Source organism: Pan troglodytes, chromosome 16 (genome assembly GCF_028858775.2).
Source record: "Pan troglodytes isolate AG18354 chromosome 16, NHGRI_mPanTro3-v2.0_pri, whole genome shotgun sequence".
Taxonomy (NCBI): domain Eukaryota; kingdom Metazoa; phylum Chordata; class Mammalia; order Primates; family Hominidae; genus Pan; species Pan troglodytes.
Genome location: NC_072414.2, coordinates 44349817 through 44371059, shown reverse-complemented (window position 1 = coordinate 44371059; position 21243 = coordinate 44349817). Strand labels below are relative to the sequence as shown.

The following is a 21243-nucleotide window of genomic DNA, read 5'->3' as shown; positions in this document are numbered from 1 at the left end:
ATGAAGGGAGAATCAATCTTTCTGGAGTTTTTTTTACAAAACAGAAATATTTTTCTAATTTTATGTATGTATTTATTTATTTTGAGATAGCGTTTCACTCTTCTTGCCCTGGCTGGAGTGCAATAATGCGATCTCGGCTTACGCAACCTCTGCCTCCCAGGTTCAAGCGATTCTCCTGCCTCAGCCTCCCGAGTAGCTGGGATTACAGGCATGCACCATCATGCCCAACTAATTTTCTATTTTTAGTAGAGACAGGGTTTCATCATCTTGGCCAGGCTGGTCTTGAACTCCTGACTTCGTGATCCGTCCCCACTCGGCCTCCCAGTGGGATTACAGGCGCGAGCCACCATGCCCAGTCTATTTTTCTAATTTTAAAAGTAATACATGTACATTGTAAAGAAAGTTTTCAGGAAATACAGAATAGTATAAAAATAAATGAAAAAGCATCCGTCAGCCGGGTGCAGTGGCTCACACCTGTAATCCCAGCACTTGGGAGGCCGAGGTGGGTGGATCACCTGAGGTCAGGAGTTTGAGACCAACCTGGCCAACATGGTCAAACCCTGTCTCTACTAAAAGAACAAAAATTAGCCGGGTGTAGTGGCGGGCGCCTGTCATCCCAGCTACTCGGGAGGCTGAGGCAGGAGAATCACTTGAACCTGGGAGTCTGCAGTTGCAGTGAGCCGAGATCACTCCACTGCACTCTAGCCTGCGGGACAAGAGCGAGACTTCATCTCAAAAAAAGAAAAAAGGAAAAGAAAAAGCATCCATCATACCCAGAGAGATAACTGGTATTAACTGTCATACATTGTTCTTGATTAACCACCTTCCCTTCCCTCCATGCTCCGTGTGTGTGGGTGTGGGTGTGGGTGTGTGTGTGTGTGTGTGTGTGTGTGTGAGAGAGAGAGAGAGAGAGAGACAAAAGGAGGGGCCTTGTGCTATGATTGCTGTTTAGTCTTTACTTTTAACTTGACAGATTGTGAACACTTTCCCTTTTGGTAAGTAAAAAGTCACATAATCATATAATGGCTACAGAGTATCCCATTGTGTAGACATAGTATATTTATTTAAATTAGTTCCTACTGATGGCCATTTAAGTTGTTCCAACAATGCTATAATAAACATCCTGTGCCAAACATTTTTGTATATTTGTCTGATTATCTCATTGGGATAATGTGACTCTAGAAGTGGAATTTATAGGTCAAAGACCAGGCACACTTAACAAAGGTTGTAATAGCTCCCACCCCTCACCCCCTCCACAGTGTATGAGTGCCCTTTTCCCTACCCCCGTGCCAGTCCTGCTGTCTGGAGATTCTGCCTTAGACTGGAGCACAGTTCTGAAGGACTGCTGTCTTTCTCTCTGCTTCATCACCAAGAAGTCCTTTCTGGAAGAAGTGGGAAGCAGGAAGAAGCTGCTACACTTTGGCCTCTGTCCCGGACAGCCCTCAGGACCATGACCTTTTATCAACCAACCCGCTCTTCCACCACCAACAGAACACCTGAGAAGATAGCACAGGGGAGGCCCGGATGGATCGCTCAGAACTTAACTATGGGAGTCACAGTAGCAATCATTTGGCTGAAGGGAAACCTTTCTACTTCCTCTTCAGTGCCATTTTAACTTGAAGATGCCATTTGCCTAGAGTAAAATAAATACAAAATGTAATACAAAACAAAAATCTTGTTGATTGATGTAGACACTATGTTTAGAACAGTAGTAATTTTTAAAAATATATAACCGTATGGGGCATATTTAATTTGTGCTTCCTATTAGAGAAATCTCCAGGGTTGACCAGTCTTTATTCCAGGGGAGCTCTGTATACTGAGCTAATGACTTCTGAGAGCTTCTTGTCAGGCCATGCCATGAAATGAGTATGGGCAAAGTGCAAAGGAGTGCTGTGTTGTTGCTGTTGGTTTTAGACGGAGTCTCGCCCTGTCACCCAGGCTGGAATGCAATGGCGCGGTCTCGGCTCACTGCAACCTCTGCCTCCCAGGTTCAAGCGATTCTCCTGCCTCAGCCTCTGGAGTAGCTGGGATTACAGGCGCCTGCCACCATGCCTGGCTAATTTTTGTATTTTTCGTAGAGACGGGGTTTCACCGTGTTGGCCAGGCTGGTATCAAACTGCTGACCTCGTGATCCGCCTGCCCTTGGCCTCCTAAAGTGCTGGGATTACAGGCGTGAGCCACTGCGCCCAGCCATGTTGTGTTGTTTTAAATGTGCTCAGTGGACTTTCTTTTTGTTGTTGTTGAGACAAAATCTCACTCTGTCACCCAGGCTGGAGTGCAGTGGTGCGATCTTGGCTCACTGCAACCTCCACCTCCCAGGTTCAAGTGATTCTCCTGCCTCAGCCTCCCGAGTAGCTGGGATTACAGGTGTATGCCACCATGCTCGGCTAATTTTTCTGTTTTTAGTAGAGACGGGGTTTCACCATGTTGGCCAGACTGGTCTTGAACTCCTGACCTCAGGTGATCTACCCTCCTGGGCCTCCCAAAATTCGGGGATTATAGGTGTGAGCTACCTCGCCCAGCACACTCTTATGAGTTTGTGGTTTGAGTTGCAGGTAATGTTTACAGCTCTTTATTTTTACTGCTTATCGTCTCCTCCCCATTCTCTCATAGTTTTCCGTTTTGATCACTGCTCCGACTTCTGAAAGCTTTCTTTTCTGATTTATCCATTTTGCTCTTACGAAAGAATTTACACCCTGACTGAGGAGAGTAATTTGTGGCCACCAGCCAGGTTCTTTGTGGACTAACAGCTTTGATTTTTATTTGTAGGTTTGATGAGAAGAGGGCAGTGCAGCAGCTGAGAGCATGTGGTGTCCTGGAAACCATCCGAATCAGTGCGGCCGGTTTCCCCTCACGGTGAGCCTGGCATTTTTCAGATGTAAGGGATCCTAATGGGAGAAGATCCTAGTTCTTTAAGTAAACTCAGATGGTTTTCTTTTAATAGGTGGACTTACCAAGAATTTTTCAGCCGCTACCGTGTCCTAATGAAGCAGAAAGATGTGCTGAGTGACAGAAAGCAAACATGCAAGAATGTGTTAGAGAAACTGATACTGGTGAGAAAGATTTCGCTTACCGTCATCTGAGCAGAAGGCCTTGTGGTTCTGACCTTGGAAAGCCCCGGGAACTTTTGTATAACATTTTACTAATCCAGATCATTTCGGGGTGGGATCAGAGAGGGGCACAGTACTGTGTTTAGGATGCTGGAACTAGCGAGGATGATAGTCCACCGTCAGGAGGCAGAGCTGTGAGGCCTGGACCCACATTTGAAACACATTCTTCTTAGACAGCTTGATTATTATTGATAAAAGTGTACCTAGTACTTACTTCTAGAAGACACCAGGCCAAATGCTGTGTGATTAAGAAAAAATAAAGCTTGTTCTCAGGTAATATAGTCTTACTTGGAAAGTAATACTTTTTAAAGACGAGTATAATATTTAACTGTAGTGCCTATATCAAATGCTGAATGAATGGAACAAGAAATCGGGATGACAAAGCGACGTCCAGCTATGGGAAGGAGAGATTTCATCAAAGAGGTGTGTTTTGAGTCAGGCCCTGAGAATGGGTAAGGTTATGCAAAAATGGAAGGAGACTATTATAAGAGGGAGTAAGAGCAGGGTAAGCATAGGGTTTGCTCAGAAAACAGTTTTTTGCAGTGTGAGATTTGTGTATGGGACAGTAGAGAAATGGTTAGGAAATGTAGATTGGTGTTACAGAGAGTCTTGCAGACCAGGCTAAAGAGTTCTCCAACTTTACTGTGACCTGGAATGCTTGTTAAAATACAGATTGCTGGGCCCCGCCATCAGAATTTCTGATTCAGTAGGTCTGAAGTTGGGCCCAAGAATTTGTATTTCCCGGGTGATGCCGATGCTGTCTGAGGACTATATTTTGAGAACTACTGATCTTGGTCTTAGAGAATTAAAGATTCATGAAAAGTTTTTAAAATAATATTTTCACTTGGTTAACACTATCCTAGATGGAGTACCTCACTTCGAGCTAATTGATCATAATTACTAGCTGTAAACTAAATGTGATGCCTTTTTTTTTGTTAATAATATTTTTTCCTTGAAAGAGCTAAGGCCACTTCCTCAGTAATGCTTTTTTTTTTTTTTTTAACTGGGGCTTTTTGAGTTTGCCCCAATTCCCTTCTTTTTTTTTTTTTTTTTTTTTTTGAGACAGTCTTGCTCTTTCACCCAGGCTGGAGTACAGTGGCATCTCGGCTCACTGCAACCTCCGCCTCGTGGGTTCAAGCCATTCTCCTACCTCAGCCTCCCCAGTAGCTGGGATTATAGGTGCGCACCACCACACCCAGCTAATTTTTGTATTTTTAGTTGAAACAGGGTTTTACCATGTTGGCCAGGCTGGTCTTGAACTCCTGACCTCGTGATCCGCCCGCCTCGGCCTCCCAAAGTGCTGGGATTACAGGTGTGAGCCACTGCGCCCAGCCTGCCCAATCCCCTTCTAACCTGTGTTCAGGTGGGAATGTAGAGCAGAAAGTAGGAACAGGCCTATTCCTGGTCCTCTCACCCAGGCCATTTCAGGCCTGGATCAGGGCTTTGTGGGAATTTAGTTAGGCAGAGGAGGCTGAAAGATGGAGGCAGGGTTGGTGTGAAGTGTGAAGCGGGATGGGGGTAAGGACCACTTTTCTAGCTAGGTTTCCTGTGTAAACTTTATTGATTTAAATTGAAATAATTGTAGATTTTTTAGATATATGTGGATGTGTCAGATTTTTTGGTTTCATATATGAGATAATATGAGATATCTACTCATAGGGAAAAATGATTTTCTCTGTTTTCCCTTAGACTTTCAGATCACATGGCCAAGCATGGTGGCTCACGCCCTTAATCCCAGCACTTTTGGAGGCCGTGGCAGGCGGACTGCTTGAGGCCCAGCGTTTGAGGCCACCCTGGCCAATATGGTGAAACCCTGTCTCCACGAAAAATACAAAAATTAGCTGGACATGGTGGTGTTTACCTGTAATCCCAGCTACTCAGGGGGCTGAGGCAGGAGTGTCACTTGAACCCAGAAGGCGGAGGCTGCAGTGAGCCGAGATTACAGCACTGTACTCCAGCTTGGGAGACAGAGCGAGACTCATCTCAAAAAAAAAAAAAAGAATTCCAGATCACAGTAATGATTCTTATATATAAATTCCATTCTTTGATGCAAGAATGATTAATGATTTGCATACTTCTAGATAAGGTGAATCACAATGTAATATAAATGATTATGTTTTTGTAAAAGGAGTTTGAAAGGATTTTTTTTTTTTTTTTTTGAGACGGATTCTTGCTCTGTTGCTAGGCTGGAGTGCAGTGGCGCGATCTTGGCTCACTGCAACCTCCACCTCCTGGGTTCAAGCGATTCCCCTGCCTCAGCCGCCCAAGTAGTTGGGAATACAGGTGCATGCCACCATGCCCGGCTAATTTTTTGTATTTTAATAGAGACAGGGTTTCACCATGTTGGCCAGGATGTTCTCGATCTCCTGACCTCATGATCCGCCCGCCTTGACCTCCCAAAGTGCTAGGATTACACACGTGAGCCACTACACCCGGCCAATTTGTAGGATTTTAAACATATTTATGGGGTTTTGTTAGTTTGTTTTCAGATATTATTGATAAAGCCAAGAGCTAACTGTTTAGAAACATAACTCAATATGAATACCCAAGGATTTTGGTTTTTGGTTTTTGAATTTTATTTCATAAACGTTTCTTCCTGCCTTATTCTTCACACTGGTGTTTTTGTCCCTTCAGCTTCTCATGGAATATACAGCCCGCTGTAATCCTTACAACCTGGGTCAGTCAGAGAGAGTCAGCATCTCCATTTCCTTGAGATGTTTAAAACACAAACAAGCAAATAATAACTGCCTATAACCCACAACCAAGTTTTGGGCCTCAGATAATAATTCCAGGTAGAATAATTCTGGAAAATAACTCTTAAACTGCAGTTTTTCTTAAAATCCCTTCTATTTGCTCAACTTGCATAGGATTAAAAATCTGGCTCCATTAGTTAATTGTGATGTAGCCCAAGTTTTAGCTAATAGAGTCATTCCTTTACTGATTCTGCTTTTAGACATTTTTTCTTTTAAATTTCACTTATATGATTATTATTTCTGAATATACAATTTCTTCCAAAAATAGGACAAGGACAAATACCAGTTTGGTAAGACAAAGATCTTTTTCCGTGCCGGTCAAGTGGCCTATCTAGAAAAATTGAGAGCCGACAAACTGAGAGCTGCCTGCATCCGGATCCAGAAGACCATCCGAGGGTGGCTGCTGAGAAAGAAGTACCTACGCATGCGGAAGGCAGCCATCACTGTGCAGAGATACGTGCGGGGCTACCAGGCCCGATGGTAGGTCTCCTGGGGACAGAGTAGAGTGCCCATCTAATTCACTGTCCAACCAAGGACAGTTTTGACTGGTCACCGTACCTGAAAAGATAACACCTCACCTTTTCTTAGTTCCAAGGGACAACAAATTAACTCATAGGACAGCTAAATAGAATAAAATTTCACTCAGCCTTATGAATGATTCAGATTTATCTTCAAAACATTTACAAACTGCTGCTTACTTATGTCCTCAAAATTTTTATTTTTGATACTTTTATATTGGGCTTGAGGAAATCATGTATCAATTAAAACAGTCGTGAATATGAGCTAGTTAATAATGACTTCATTGAATAATTTTTGGGAGCAATTAACTGAGAGGGTCTGGAAGAGAATTACACTTTAGTGTGATTACTTATTAGTTTAATTTTAATTGAGAAGTATAAGTAGAAATGAATTAATCATGAGCTTATAGCCTAACAAAATCAGGAAAAATATGGTAGATGAATAATGGCTAGATCCAAGAAAGCTGGTGATAACTAAATATGAGATTACTGTGTATGTCTGTCTGTTCTATAAAGAGGCATGGCCTGGGGTAAATGGATCCTGTTGTAGAAAGAATGACCTTTTGTGAATTTTGCTTTCTTGTAAAATCTGGCAATGTGGGCCATCCTACTTTCCAGAGTTAGGGAGGGCTCAAATGAGATAATAAATGCAAAAATACTTTGGGAAACTATAAATTGCTATACAAATGTAAGTAAATATAAATGTTGACTTAGCATGCACATTATTAGAATAATACAATGGAGGTACTATTTATGCCTAAAACGGTGACACTCTTTAAGTTTCTCTAACATGTATTCCTGCATTTTTTTCTGATTACTGACAACATAATGTTATTTTCTTTGGCCAGCTATGCTAAGTTTCTGCGCAGAACCAAGGCAGCAACCATCGTTCAAAAGTACTGGCGCATGTATGTGGTCCGCAGGAGGTACAAGATTAGACGAGCTGCCACTATTGTTCTTCAGTCTTACTTGCGAGGCTTCTTGGCCAGAAATAGGTATCGCAAGGTGAGGCATTATTTTCAACTTTGTTTATTCATTCTATTAGCACTAACCAAATTTCACATCTGTACAGAGTACCACAGGGGCTACAATGAAGGTAGGAACTGTATGGGGACAACCAGCTATTGAAATGCATATTTATTTATTTTAAAAAATTCTTTTTTAGAAATAGGATCTCGCTCTGTCACCCTGGCTGGGGTGCAGTGGTGCAGTCATAGTACACTGCAGCCTCAAACTCCTGGCCTCAAGCAGTCCTCCCACTGTGGCCTCCCAAAGTGCTGAGATTATAGGTGTGAGCCACTGTGCACATGCCCAGCCTGAAATGCATTTTAAAATACTAAATAATCACATATAGTTATTAACAAAACAATGGGAAAAAAACTTTTACCTCCTTCTTTCTCTTTGTTTATATAATTTGAAAAAAAAGTATGTTCGTTTACTGTGGCTGCTATAATAAATTATCACAAACTTGTTACCTTAAAACAGCCAAAATTAATTCTCTCAGAGTTCTGGAGACCAGAAGTCCAAAATCATTATCAATGGGACAAAATCAAGTTGTCAGCAGGCTGCTCTCCTTCCAGAAGCTCCAGGGGAGAATCCATTCCTTGCCTCTTGCAGCTTCTGGTGGCTGCCAGCGTTCCTGTGCTTGTAGCCACATCAGTCCAGTCTCAGCCTCTGTTTTCACAGCATTTTCTCTTCTGTGTATCTGACTTGACTTCTCCTATCTGCCTCTTATAAGAATAATTATGATAGAATTTGGTTCCACCCATGTGATCCAGGATAATCCTCCCATCTGAAGACCCTTAACCTAATCACATCTGCAAAGGCCCTTTTTCTGAATAAATAGCATTTGCAGGTTCCAGGGATTAGCACCTAATTTCCTTGGGGCCCACTATTCAGATGACTACAGAGAACTTTGAATAGATAGAATATATGACAAACAGGTTAAAGGTTATTCCAAGAATGAGACAACCTTGGAAGAATTTACCATGATGAAGAGGAGGCAAATTATAACATTAATGTGGTTAAAATTGTATTGACAGATACAATGCTCCAAAAGTTTTTGACAAATAATCTTACATCTAGCAATAATTAATGGGGTCACCAGAGTAGTCTTAATTATCACCTGTGACCATTGATGAACGATTTTTATCTCTTTCATTTTGGCAAGGTTTGGAGTCTATCCTATAGGCTATATTTCAAATCAGTGAGAAATACAAGCCTGGATATTAGAGCTCTATGGACATCACCATTAGAAGGAGCATTAATGGGGTGATTTGGGTCTCTAAGCACAGACAGTATATGGGTGTGACCTAGGCCCTATTTATTTATTTATTTATTTATTTATTTATTTTTATTTGAAGTGATTTTAGACAACAAAAAATTCGAAACTGGTGAGGCTTGAATGAGTGTATTTAATAGCTGTGTTTTGAAGATAGCTACTCCAGATCTTTCTGCTCACCCCTCCTTTATGTAGTCTCATGCTCTTTCTATATAAGCGTGAGATTTTAGGGAGGAAAGAGGTTTGAAGTTGCTTTTCAGATACACCAAACTAGTTACCTTCCTGTGTTCCTCACTACTCTCCTTAGGAACATCTGAGCTGGGTTTTGAGGTCACTGGTTTAGCAGTGGTAGCCTCCGGCCAGCTCAGGCTCCCACTGTGACTGGACAGGGTGGAAGGTGGCAGCGTAGAGGCTTGCTCACATGTAAGCCAACAGCCATCACGTTAGTGCTCCTTCTAGCTGTATTTCAGGTCCAAGGTTCCCCTTCATGAGATTTGGAGGGGGGGGGGTCTTAAAGAGAGTACAGGTGTTGATTAATTTCTCTCACTCATGATGAAAGTGAGATTGAAAATGGAAGCTCTGATTAAATGCTGTTTCCATTTGACTAAAATTACAAAAATGGACCCATGTCCAAAGTTACATGGGAGAAGCAAATGGAACAGGAAAATTGGCATTAATAGTTTTATTTATCCAGTCACTGTGCCTGGCTACCTCTTCTTAAAATTCAAGAATTTCTTCTCCATCTTTCCTAGAAAATGTTTACACGGTGTCTTTTTGGTGCTCTTTAGCGACAACAAATTCATCTAATAAGGCAAACTTTTGTTTGTTTATAAGTTTAGGGAAATATCATGTTTTTTTTAGCACACATGCCACTGTGTGCTGCTTGAGTTTGAAAGTCTTTAATTTGCTATCACTGAGACTCATCCAGTTGCTCCTTACTCATCCAGATAAGACAAAGGCCTCCCTCCAGACTGTGATGTTCAGTGAACGTTCAGAACTCCCAACCTCAGTGCAGCGTGATGCAGTGACTACACTGAAGGAAAACTGAAGGCTACCTTAGCATTAGGAAAACAGCCACAGAAGGCAGGCTTGAGGGGGCCAAAGATACTACTCAGATCTCCTGAACAACTGTGTTCATTTTGTATTTGATGGTTTAAAGTTAACCACTTATTTCTTAAATGTGTCTTCTAGGATGGCACATTTTAGTCATTGTTTTTTTCAAGTACAGTAACCTAAAAATAGGAACTATTCTTTTAATGATCTTATTAAACTGCTATATATGTGGATAGATGCTTTCAGAGGTTTTTACATTTTAAGAGTTTGATAAGGCCAGGCACAGTGGCTCACGCCTATAATCCCAGCACTTTGGGAGGCCGAGGCAGGTGGGTCATCTGAGGTCAGGAGTTTGAGACCAGCCTGACCAACATGATGAAACCCTGTCTCTACTAACAATACAAAATTAGCAGGCCATGGTGGCACACGCCTATAATCCCAGTTACTCGGGAGGCTGAGGCAGGAGAATCGCTTGAACCTGGGAGGTGGAGGTTGCAGTGAGCCGAGACTGTGCCATTGCATTCCAGCCTGGGCAACGAGAATGAAACTCCATCTCAAAAAAAAGAAAAAAAAAAGACTTTGATAGGAGGTACATTGTGTCCATTTGTAATAATCACCAACAAGTATTTAAGTATATAATATTTAAGTATCATTTATATCATACAGGAGTTACTTCATAAAATTATAAACATAAAAATCTGCAGATGCCAGATTTTTCTAGTTTACTTTTTCTTTTATTTTCTCTCTTTTTTTTTTTTTTTTTTTTTTGAGACGGAGTTTATCACTCTTGTTGCCCAGGCTGAAGTACAATGTCACAGTCTCGGCTCACTGCAATCTCCGCCTCCTGGGTTCAAGCTATTCTCCTGCCTCAGCCTCCTGAGTAGCTGGGATTACAGGTGCCCGCCACTACGCCCAGCTAATTTTTGTATTTTTAGTAGAGACGGGGTTTCACCATGTTGGCCAGGCTGGTCTCAAACTTCGGACCTCATGTGAACCACTTGCCTTGGCCTCCTCAAGTGCCTGAGTCACTGTGCCTGGCTACCTCTTCTTAAAATTCAAGAATTTCTTCTCCATCTTTCCTAGAAAATGTTTACACGGTGTCTTTTTGGTGCTCTTTAGCGACAACAAATTCATCTAATAAGGCAAACTTTTGTTTGTTTATAAGTTTAGGGAAATATCATGTTTTTTTTAGGAAATGTAATATAAAATCAAAAGTAAGATTAGTTTGTTTCACATCTTGTTACTTTTACCTTTGATTTTAAAGCCCCATCCCTCCTACCTTTGAATCCCAAAAGTGGATCCTTGCTACATTTGAAATAGCAATGGAAAATCCTCACTAGAATGGTATTCCTCAAATGTGGTAAACAAGAGTGTCATCTTTTAGTTTCTAAAAAAAAAAAAATCAATAAATCAGTACAAACTTTTTAGTACCCCAAGTGTTGGCCTCTACAGACAGTTTGCTGCCCATACCCCGTGTCCTCATGCACGGGCCTAATAATGCATAGTGAGGTGGTATCAGCAGTCAGGGTGGTAGGGATATCTCTTATTTTAGTAGCACATAGTTTACAGGATGCCTGGTTCTGTTAATTTTATAGAGGATCATCTGTTGCCAACAGAAAACATATACTAATAAGAAATCTAATGTATTTTTTGTTTCTTTTTATAGTTGTTTTTCTTTTGGTAATCTGGTGCTTTTTATTTAGACAGCTTCCAACTCTATATTCTGCTTAGAATTATACACATAATATGTGCATATGACACATTTTTATGTATGTTTCTGAAATCACCTTCTAAAGTCTACTTTTCAAATCACTTTTAAAAATAATTTTGTAGCCTCCATATATCTGTGATATGTATAATCTACATAGTACATTGTCAATTCAACTTTTATGTCTTTTCCTCTAGGTAATGTGTGGATTTTCAGCCCGACATAGATTGATAATCATGAGTGTAGTCCAGGGTCTTGACATTGCTTGCCCTTATCCTTTTCTGCAGATACTCCGTGAGCACAAAGCAGTCATCATTCAGAAGCGAGTCCGGGGCTGGCTGGCCCGCACACACTACAAGAGGAGCATGCATGCCATCATCTACCTTCAGTGCTGCTTCAGGCGGATGATGGCCAAGCGTGAGCTAAAGAAGCTCAAAATCGAGGCTCGCTCAGTGGAGCGCTATAAGAAGCTGCACATCGGCATGGAGAACAAGATCATGCAGCTGCAGCGCAAAGTTGATGAGCAGGTGTGTTTCACAAAGGGGCCCTGAGAGTAGAATATGCCTGAAGAAATCCACCAGGATTATTTTCAATATTGTTTTTCTTTGACTTTACCCTTCGGTCTTAGTAAAAAGTAAAATTATGACCGTATTTATTTCCATAATGAGCATGGAAGTACTTATGAACTCATAAGGTGGATCACAATTGCAAAAACTAAGGCAGGAAGTTATTATTATTATTATTATTATTATTACTATTATTTGAGACAGGGTCTCACTCTGTCGCCCAGGCTAGAGTTCAGTGGCATGGTCACAGCTCACTACAGCCTCAACCTGCTGGGCTCAAGTGGTCTTCCCACCACAGCCTTCTGAGTATATGGGACTACAGGCACGTACTACCACACCCAGCTAATTTTTTTATTTTGTAGAAACAGGGTCTCATGTTGCCAGGCTGTTGCCTCAAACAATCCTCCTGCCTCAGCCTCCCAAAGTACTGGGATTACAAGCATGAGCTACCATGCCTGGCAGGAAATTATTTTTGAGAACAGAGATCTACTAATGCTTCAAACCTTTATGACCAAGAGTCATATTGTATGTTACTTATTTTTCAAACACCAGCTTGAACCAGGCATACTGTATTTTGTACTTTGCAATGCTCTATCAAAATTATCATTTATTTTCATGTGGTATCATGTTTATTTTACATATAAGTTGGTTTAGCATTGAAATAGCAAAAGCATCAGGAAAATGTTGATGCTTCTGATGAACTTGCAATCTGTTGCAGAGATAAAAGTTTGTTTAATTGAAGATAGTTACTAATATTTTAGCACATGTAAATGATATAAAGGTAATTAAGAATATAAAAATGCTAAGGAGAGCAAAGCAAAACAGGGATCAGAATGAAATGGGATGGAAGATTTTCTGAGTGGGAGGGAGAAATTTTGAGGTAGTAAACATAAAGATTTGTGAGAAACGTGTGTGTGTGTGGGGAGAGGGTTTTTTTTGTTTTGTTTTTGTTTTTTAAGACAGATTCTCACCCTGTCACCCAGGCTAAAGTACAGCAGTGCAATCACGGCTCACTACAGCCTCAAACTCCTGGGCTCAAGTGATCCTCCTGCCTCAGCCTCCCAAGTAGCTAGGACTACAGGTACACACCACCATGTCTAGCTAATTTTTAAATTTTTTGTAAAGACAGGGTCTCATTATGTGCCCAGGCTAGTCTTGAACTCCTGGCCTCTTTTGATCCTCCTGCCTTGGCCTCCCAAAGTGTTGAGACTATAGGTGTGAGCCACTACACCTGGCCAACTTGGGGTTTTGAGGCTGTTTTAATCATTCTTACGCATCACTAAGCTAGTAAATGGTTTTTAGCAACATTTTGATCTGTTTTCAAAAACAAGTATAGATCCTCCTATTTCTGAATTAAGAATCAGGAAATTAAGAATTTACTATGTAACTCACCCTGTGACTATGAGAAAATCACATCCATCTTGCTTACCACATCAAACAGAATTGAATTAATTGTGCCTGTTTTCTTCTCTGTTTGTGTCACCTAGAAGGTATTGGTTGTGCTATTGCAAATGTTGTAGTATTTTGGTTGGATACTATATCAATGTTATGATGATATAGCATGAATATGATGAATAAACATGGTTTTCTTACTAAATACATTTGATGATATGTGTATTTACTTATTGTTACTTATGTGTATGTTTAAAGAACAAAGACTACAAATGCCTTGTGGAGAAACTAACCAATCTGGAAGGAATATACAACTCTGAGACTGAGAAACTACGAAGTGACTTAGAACGTCTTCAGCTAAGTGAAGAGGAAGCGAAAGTTGCCACTGGGCGGGTCCTTAGTCTGCAGGAAGAAATTGCCAAGCTCCGGAAAGACCTAGAGCAAACTCGTTCAGAGAAAAAATGCATTGAGGAACATGCAGATCGATACAAACAAGAAACAGAGCAGGTAGGAATAATGTCCATATCCCCATCTACTCCGTACACAAAGGAGAGGTGCTGTCATCATGACTTGGTCCATGTGACTCACTGTTGGTTTTATTAGAAATGCAGTACAAATTTTAGTTGAATTACTGTTCATTATTACTGTTTCCCAAGCATTTATTTTTCATTATCAATGAGTAGGCTGTAGGTCTTTTAGTAGAACTTTCTACTCTAATAAGAACAGAGGCAAAGCTGTATTTTTAGGAGAGAATGGCCAAGTACCTACTAACACTTGTATATTTAAAAAAAAAAAAAAAAAAAAGTCAGTCTGGGGCATAGACTCCTTTTAAAAAAAAAGTCAGTCTGGGGCGTAGACTCCTTTTTCTTCAGTAGGGTTAATGTGATTAACCCATTTATGCCTAAGGTTGCAATTTTTTGAATTGTAAAATCAGTCTTTGGCAATGACCTTGAGCAGTAGAATATAAATAACTCCCACATGCTTAGTGCTCTAATAATGGAACATTAGACATAATATTTAGTACCTGATGGTAGGGATCCTTGTTGAAGCCTGCATTAAGGCTGTATTAAGAAGTCCAAGCAGGAGAAGTCTAAATGTCTGCACAGTGATTGCAACCAACAGCTTTACGCAGATGGAACCCTCCCCACAAAATGCTTTCAGATTGACCAGTACTTGCATGCTTCAAATTTGTATTAACATATCAAAACTTTATTAAGTATAGAAGACATTAAGATTGTCAAGTAGTAATGAGATGTACTGCTGAAACATTTGTAAAAGTACCTCAACATTAGGCTTCCTGGAAAAAAGTAATTGATTTTCAGAGATTCCGCTGGTATTACCATCTTTAAATGAAAACAGAGTTGCCTGTGTCAGCTGTAACTGCTGGCAAGAATCCTGATATGGTTTGTCTGTACTGACTTCTAAATGTTAATATCAGCATATGCAGTGAGAACTACAGCAGGAACTTAGATGCAGGTCGGTTAGGGTAGGGTGGCTGGTAAAATTGCAGTCCTTCCATGGCATTACAGGTTCCAGTAAAGTAATTCCTCCTATATCTCTAGATCTGTACTCTATATATAGAAACAGCAGTGCCAAAAGGTGAGATTCTTTTCTGTTTTATATAATGTTGTTTTGATACAGCAAGCTTGTTCTCTCAGAATTAAGACGTGCACTCAAAAAGATAGTCTTGAATGTTTAAGATCTCTTTTCTTCCCTTTAAGTCTCCCCAAACCACGGAAGCTTTCCAGCTTCGGATTCCTCAGAATCTGTACAGTAGTTAAGTGTGGTGGGAAGATTCTCCTTTCCTTTTCAAAGCCAAGTTCTTGCCTTTCTAGTCTGATAGAATAAACACACAAGCAGATTCAGATTTTTTCTTTCATTTCATTTCATTTTCTCCCACTTCTCACAGAGATAGCTGTAGGCACTACCTTTAGTTCAGATGGTGTTTCCTATGTTGTCTAGGCTGGTCTTGAACTCCTGGCCTCAAGCTGTTTTCCCACATTGGTCTCACAAAGCGCTGGGTTTACAGGTGTGAGCCACTGCGCCTGGCCCCATTAGTTCTTTTGATGGAATGTAGTGATAGGGGAAGAATGAAAACATTTCACTGTGACAGTCAGCTTCATGGTAAGGAAAATGACATTCTCAGTCTGATCAAGGAGCCCAGAAGTTACAGTAGAGTTATGTATGGTTCCTAACCAAGAGCATTTATCAAAACTGCTGGGGAGTTTTTATATAAAAAGGGAGCTATCCAGACTCTGGGAGTGTGGGCTAGGCACATTATTTTGAAAAAGCACCATAGGTGATTGGTTGTGCACCCCTACCAAACAAGAGCCTCTCCTGAAAGCCCACAGAGAGCTGGGGCTTTTTTTACTGAGAGTGGATGTTAAGGCAAGGTCAGTCCAGAGGGAAAAGACTGAGCCCTCGGAAGGGATACCTTCTGGACTGATGTCTGCTGTGTGTGGCACAGTGTAGTTATCCAACTTTCCTGCTCCCTGGAGCCCTCTTTTCCTGTCCTAAACCCCCTGACATGACAAGAGATTTGCCTGCCAATTCTCTCCCTATTATTAAAGCTCTTGTTTTCAGAGTTCCTTAAACTTTAGCTTAGAAAAAGGAATTCAGATTTTACTCATCATAAGCACACACTTTATTCCAAAGATGAACTGAGTAAATTATGTACTTTGCAAAATTACCTTTGGTTTTAACTTTTCCTTCCTGGGAATCCTTATCCAGCAAAGAACTAGAAAGTTAAGAGTCAACTTGTGTGTGTGTGTGTGTGTGTGTGTGTGTGTTAAAATATACATGACATAAAATTTACCATTTTCACCATTTTTAAGTGGACAGTTCTGTGGCATTAAGTACATTGACATTGTTGTAATGTCAATGCTTATTTAAACATGGAATAAAAGGACTAGTTCTCAGCCTTGTAAAACTCTTAAAGGGAGATGAAAGAGAAATTCTCTTTCTTGACATAGATGGGAGAATCAAAAGCTCTTCAGTGAATTTCCCAAACTAAACATCCTCATATCCTTCTTAACCTCCTTAATCTCCCCACTTGAATCATGGGTACACATAAGCTTTGTGTGAAAGCATTGAGAGGAGAAGGTAATATCAATTACCTTTGAGAGCAAATGCTGACTTAGTGCCAGGCAATTTTTTAATGTTTAATGTAAAGTAAAACTTTAATGTTTTAATGTTTAATGTAAAGTAAAAAACCATCACCATCCTTATCCTTCAAGAAATTCTAGTCTATTCTGGAAAAGAGGAAAGTAAATCATTTATAACGGATATAAAGAGCATATACAGGGTCTTGTAGTAGCACAGGGAAAAGACAGCTAATTGAAGGGGGTTTCAGGAAGGCTCTTGGGAGGGAGTAATGCTTGAGCAAGTTTGTAAGGTGACTAGACATAACCAGGCAAAGACAGGGAGCACAGAGGTGGTGGAAGTAAGGAATGACTGCTTATGGTCTTTATCCTTGGTCATCAGGCTTCCTCTGTCCATTGCAACCATCTCAGTTTATTGTTTCATTTCGTAGCTGGTATCAAATCTGAAGGAAGAAAATACTTTGCTGAAGCAAGAAAAAGAAGCCCTCAATCACCGCATCGTGCAGCAGGCTAAGGAGATGACAGGTAAAGCTTATATGCGTACTACACGCCAACCAACCTCACACCAAAGTTATGTAAGTTACAATGTCATTTGATGAGTTACACAACATTATTTAGAATTTAAATATTTTTTAAAGTTGAGGCTGTCATCAGCAAATTTATAAAGTTCCAAGAGGCAAGAGATCAAATATTTTGGTTGAATTCGTTGCTTGATAAACTTGTAAATCTGGTATCTCTAGGTACAAATGTGAACTCCGGTTCAGTCAGTGTCATATGTAATTTTTTTAAAAAATTAATTTGTTCTGCATGTGTGATTTACTAGTTAAGGCTTATAGGATTCTTAATGATTTAGTAAGAATTTTTGAGCTGATATGTGTATATTTCTGTGTGTGTGTGTATTGTCTTTTTTTTTTTTTTTTTTTGCTAAATCAATGGATGTTATTCTAAGATTCACCACTCTTTGCTAGTCTAAAAAAAAACTAATTTTTAAAATAGAGAACTAACTAGATATGGACATTTATTCTATTTTCTGTTTGTGGGGTAGGTTAGAATGGTGATAAGTTTATAAGGAATCCACATATATATAAATATGGGGTAAGAAGATACAGATCTATACAGTAATTAGTGGTGGAAATGGAAGAGAAAAGATGGTTTGGAATGGGGATATATTATATGAAAATAATACATTTTCATATACATTCTGTTGATTACACTGGTATTCAAAAAAGGCAAAAATGTTCTAAGATTTTACAATGAGATAACAAAACAATAAAGGTATGTTATTAGTAATACGGATATTGAGAAAAAAGTATACATTTATGAGGCAAATTAATGAGGCCAATTGTTGGAGTGTTAAGTTTGATATGTCAGCTAGGACCTCAACATGGAGGTATTCAGAAAGCAAATCCAGATTAAAGAGTAGAGAAAAAATAAGAAGGGAGCCTAAAGATACCCATTAAAACTGTGGTGGTAAGAGAGACTGCCTCACCTCTCCTAGTTGAAGGGGATAATACTGAGGAAAGAGAAGAAAACCTGGAATTAATGACCATACTAAGGGATGAGGTAAAGAAAAGGAGCCAGAAAATAAAATTAAGAGGTGAAGGAGAAAACAGAGCCCTGGAAAGAAGGCTGCTGGGAGGCAGCATGTAACAGAAGGATCCAGAATGATGAGAATCTTCTAGGAAAATATAAAATGTTATTTGAAAGTGAACTGTAAGAACAAAGAAATGACAATGAGTTTGTCAAGGGAAAATTTTTTGGTAGCCTCAGAGCAGCTTCTGCAAACTGGTGAGAATAAAAGGCAACTTGTAGAATGTTTTAGAGAGAAGAAATTCTTTCATTCATTCATTTACAAATTATTAAAGCCCTACTCTAGGGAAGCACTGTGGTGGGCACCAGGAAAGCAGCTGTGACAAGACACTTGTAGCCCTTGCCTCATCGTGCTCACAGAGAAAGCAGTAGTGAAGCAATAGAAGCAGGCAGGGCAGATTAAGATTTAGCCTCAAAATATATGGGTAACATGGAGCAAAGTGGTGGAAGCTTAATATTATAAATGTGACTGGTTGGCTGATTGAGTTAAGACATATAGCTGAGATTTGAGGTTTTGTTACTTTACTTCATCTGCCTGCAGTCAAGGGCTAATCTCCAATCTCCAGATCATGTCCTAGACAAAAGCAAACCACAGCCACAAAGAGGGCTGAGGGTGTAGGTAAATGGAGAAGGCAAGGTTTCCTCAGCAGCGCGTGGGGGATGACCAACAAGCACACAACACAGCTGGCCAGGCCTGAGCATTTTATCTGGTTAGAAGCTGGGAAGTAATAGGACAGCAGGGGAGGTTAAAGTCGTAGAAAACGTAAGATAGAACTGTGAGATGGTAAATTAAGAGAGACTCTGTAGAGTAGGACAACCGGGTCCACTGAAAAGTTGCCATTCTCTTGAGAAATATCTCTCTTGAGAAATATCCGTGAGGAGGTCATTTTGAGAGAGTACACTACTTTGGGCAAAATAATTTTATGAATAGAATACCATTGGAATAAAAATACATACACTTTAGTTACTAGACAATGACTGACTAGTGGAAGTTTTTCAAGGATGTGCTGTAACCAGTGTATCAATTAGTGGTACTAAGGCCAGAGTACATGGAATAACTCAGTAGATGATTGTTATTATTAATAAATTATTTCATTTTTTGGTCATTTTTTCTTTTCCTAAATTTTACTAAGACACTCTTCATGGATCACAGTGATACTAAAAGTAAAATTGCCTGCAGAGAAACTGGAAATCAGTATACATGTTTACACAATTGCATTCTCAAGGGGCCATCTTTAGTATGCATATCCTTTTTTTAATTTCAGAAACTATGGAGAAGAAGTTAGTAGAAGAAACGAAACAACTGGAACTCGACCTTAATGATGAAAGGCTGAGATATCAGAACCTTCTGAATGAGTTCAGTCGCCTGGAAGAAAGATATGATGACCTCAAGGAAGAGATGACCCTTATGGTGGTGAGTCAAACACTTTTGTTTTTTTTTTAATGAAAAATTTTAAACATATACAAAAATAAATAGAATAGTAGAATGAACCTCCATATCTTCTGTGTACCTACCACCCAGTTCCAGAATGTTCAACACATATTCACCTCCCATTCCATCTCCCCAACCCACTCCATCCAATGGATTGGATTATTTTAAAGCAAATCTTAGAAATCATATAATTTTATTCACAAGTACTTCGGTAAAGTCAAACAGTTTAAAGACTGGGCTATGTGATAGTATAAAGTCAGTAAAGTTGGATTTTTGTTTTTGTTTTTGTTTTTTTTTGAGATGGAGTCTCCCTGTGTCACCAGGCTGGAGTGTAGTGGCACAATCTTGGCTCACTGCAACCTCCGCCTCCCAGGTTCAAGTGATTCTCCTGCCTCAGCCTCCCGAGTAGCTGGGACTACAGGTGCCCACCACCATGCCCAGCTAATTTTTTGTATTTTTAGTAGAAACGGGGTTTCACCATGTTGGCCAGGATGTTCTCGATCTCTTGACCTCATGATCCACCCACCTTGGCCTCCCAAAGTGCTGGGATTACAGGCATGAGCCATTGCGCCCAGCCAGTTGGACTTTGTTTTATATATTGAATGGCCTAATGTAAAATTTACATGTAGACTGGTTTTGATTATAATTTTGAAGATATATTCCTATGAAAAGAAAATTCAGACTCCATTTGTAATGAATTATCTATTTCAAGGACTCTTCTGCATTTGCCAATGTACCTTTCATACTTGTAATAATTCTGCACATCCTCCCCATTCCATGTATCCTGCTATCAGGAAACAAAGAGTTCCCAAGCATCCCTACAAGTACCAGCCTTAAAGGTAACCTAATTATACAAATGACCAGAAATGCCCTGAAATATCTCATAAAAAGCCAGATAATTCAGTATCTGTGGAGCAGAGTATTTTCTTCAAATTTTGCTTCTATCTGGACCTACTGACAAAGTTCATTACAATATGACACTTAAAAGTCAAAATAAAAGAGATCGTGTAATGCAAAAGATAGGCTCTCATCACCTTGCAGATGAGAAAATCCTGTCTAAAAGAGACCAAAAAGCTAATATAAATCCCACATTGGACCATTATTTCAACCCTCACTACTCTGATTTATGTGTGACAAAGAGAAATTAGAAGTAGATGCAAGTCACCATTATAACTGTTCTTATAATTGACAAATCTAAAGACCCTTGTTAAGCTTCATCTTCCTAGATCACCGTGCTACCGTTGGTCCCATTGAAACCTTTCTTCCTTCACATTCTGTAATTCTTAGCTTTCTCTTGAATCCTTTTCTTCTTTTTCAGTGTTCATGTTCCCCAGTTCCATTCTTTGGTGTGTTTTTGTTCACTCTATTTATTAGATGACAATGCCAACATTTATGGTTAATCTCTGTTTCAGTTATGGTTAGAGCTAAGCTTTATAACCCAGTAGGTGTTTCTGAGACCCCCTAGTTATTTGGGATGTTAATAAGTGGGATTGGAAAAGAAATTCTTAGGTAAAATAAATGTGGTAATCTACTAGGTTAAACAGAGATAAACAAATGTCTTTTCTGGAGAATTTCTTGGATTCTTTAATAGTGCATGCAATATGAATTTCAGAAAATAAAATGAGAGAAGCAGGTGCCATACATGTATCCCTCTCTGAGCATATTCCAGAGATATCCATCTGTGAGGAGGTCATGGGTCTCTTTAGTCGAGGAGGTGGCCATTTCTAGAAAGGCCCTCC

The 21243-nt window shown here is 39.9% G+C and overlaps 1 protein-coding gene across 6 annotated transcripts in view; it reads left to right on the top strand.

The window, feature by feature from the left end:
- Positions 1-21243, top strand: part of MYO5A (myosin VA) — a 223688-nt gene that overhangs the window by 146619 nt on the left and 55826 nt on the right. For all 6 annotated transcript variants that reach the window (XM_009429146.5, XM_009429147.5, XM_016928253.4 and 3 more), the window contains 8 exons: positions 2770-2856; positions 2945-3053; positions 6132-6343; positions 7230-7386; positions 11711-11950; positions 13640-13888; positions 16914-17007; positions 19338-19486. In XM_009429146.5, coding sequence (XP_009427421.3) covers positions 2770-2856; positions 2945-3053; positions 6132-6343; positions 7230-7386; positions 11711-11950; positions 13640-13888; positions 16914-17007; positions 19338-19486 — 1297 coding nt within the window. The remainder of the gene's footprint in view (positions 1-2769; positions 2857-2944; positions 3054-6131; positions 6344-7229; positions 7387-11710; positions 11951-13639; positions 13889-16913; positions 17008-19337; positions 19487-21243) is intronic.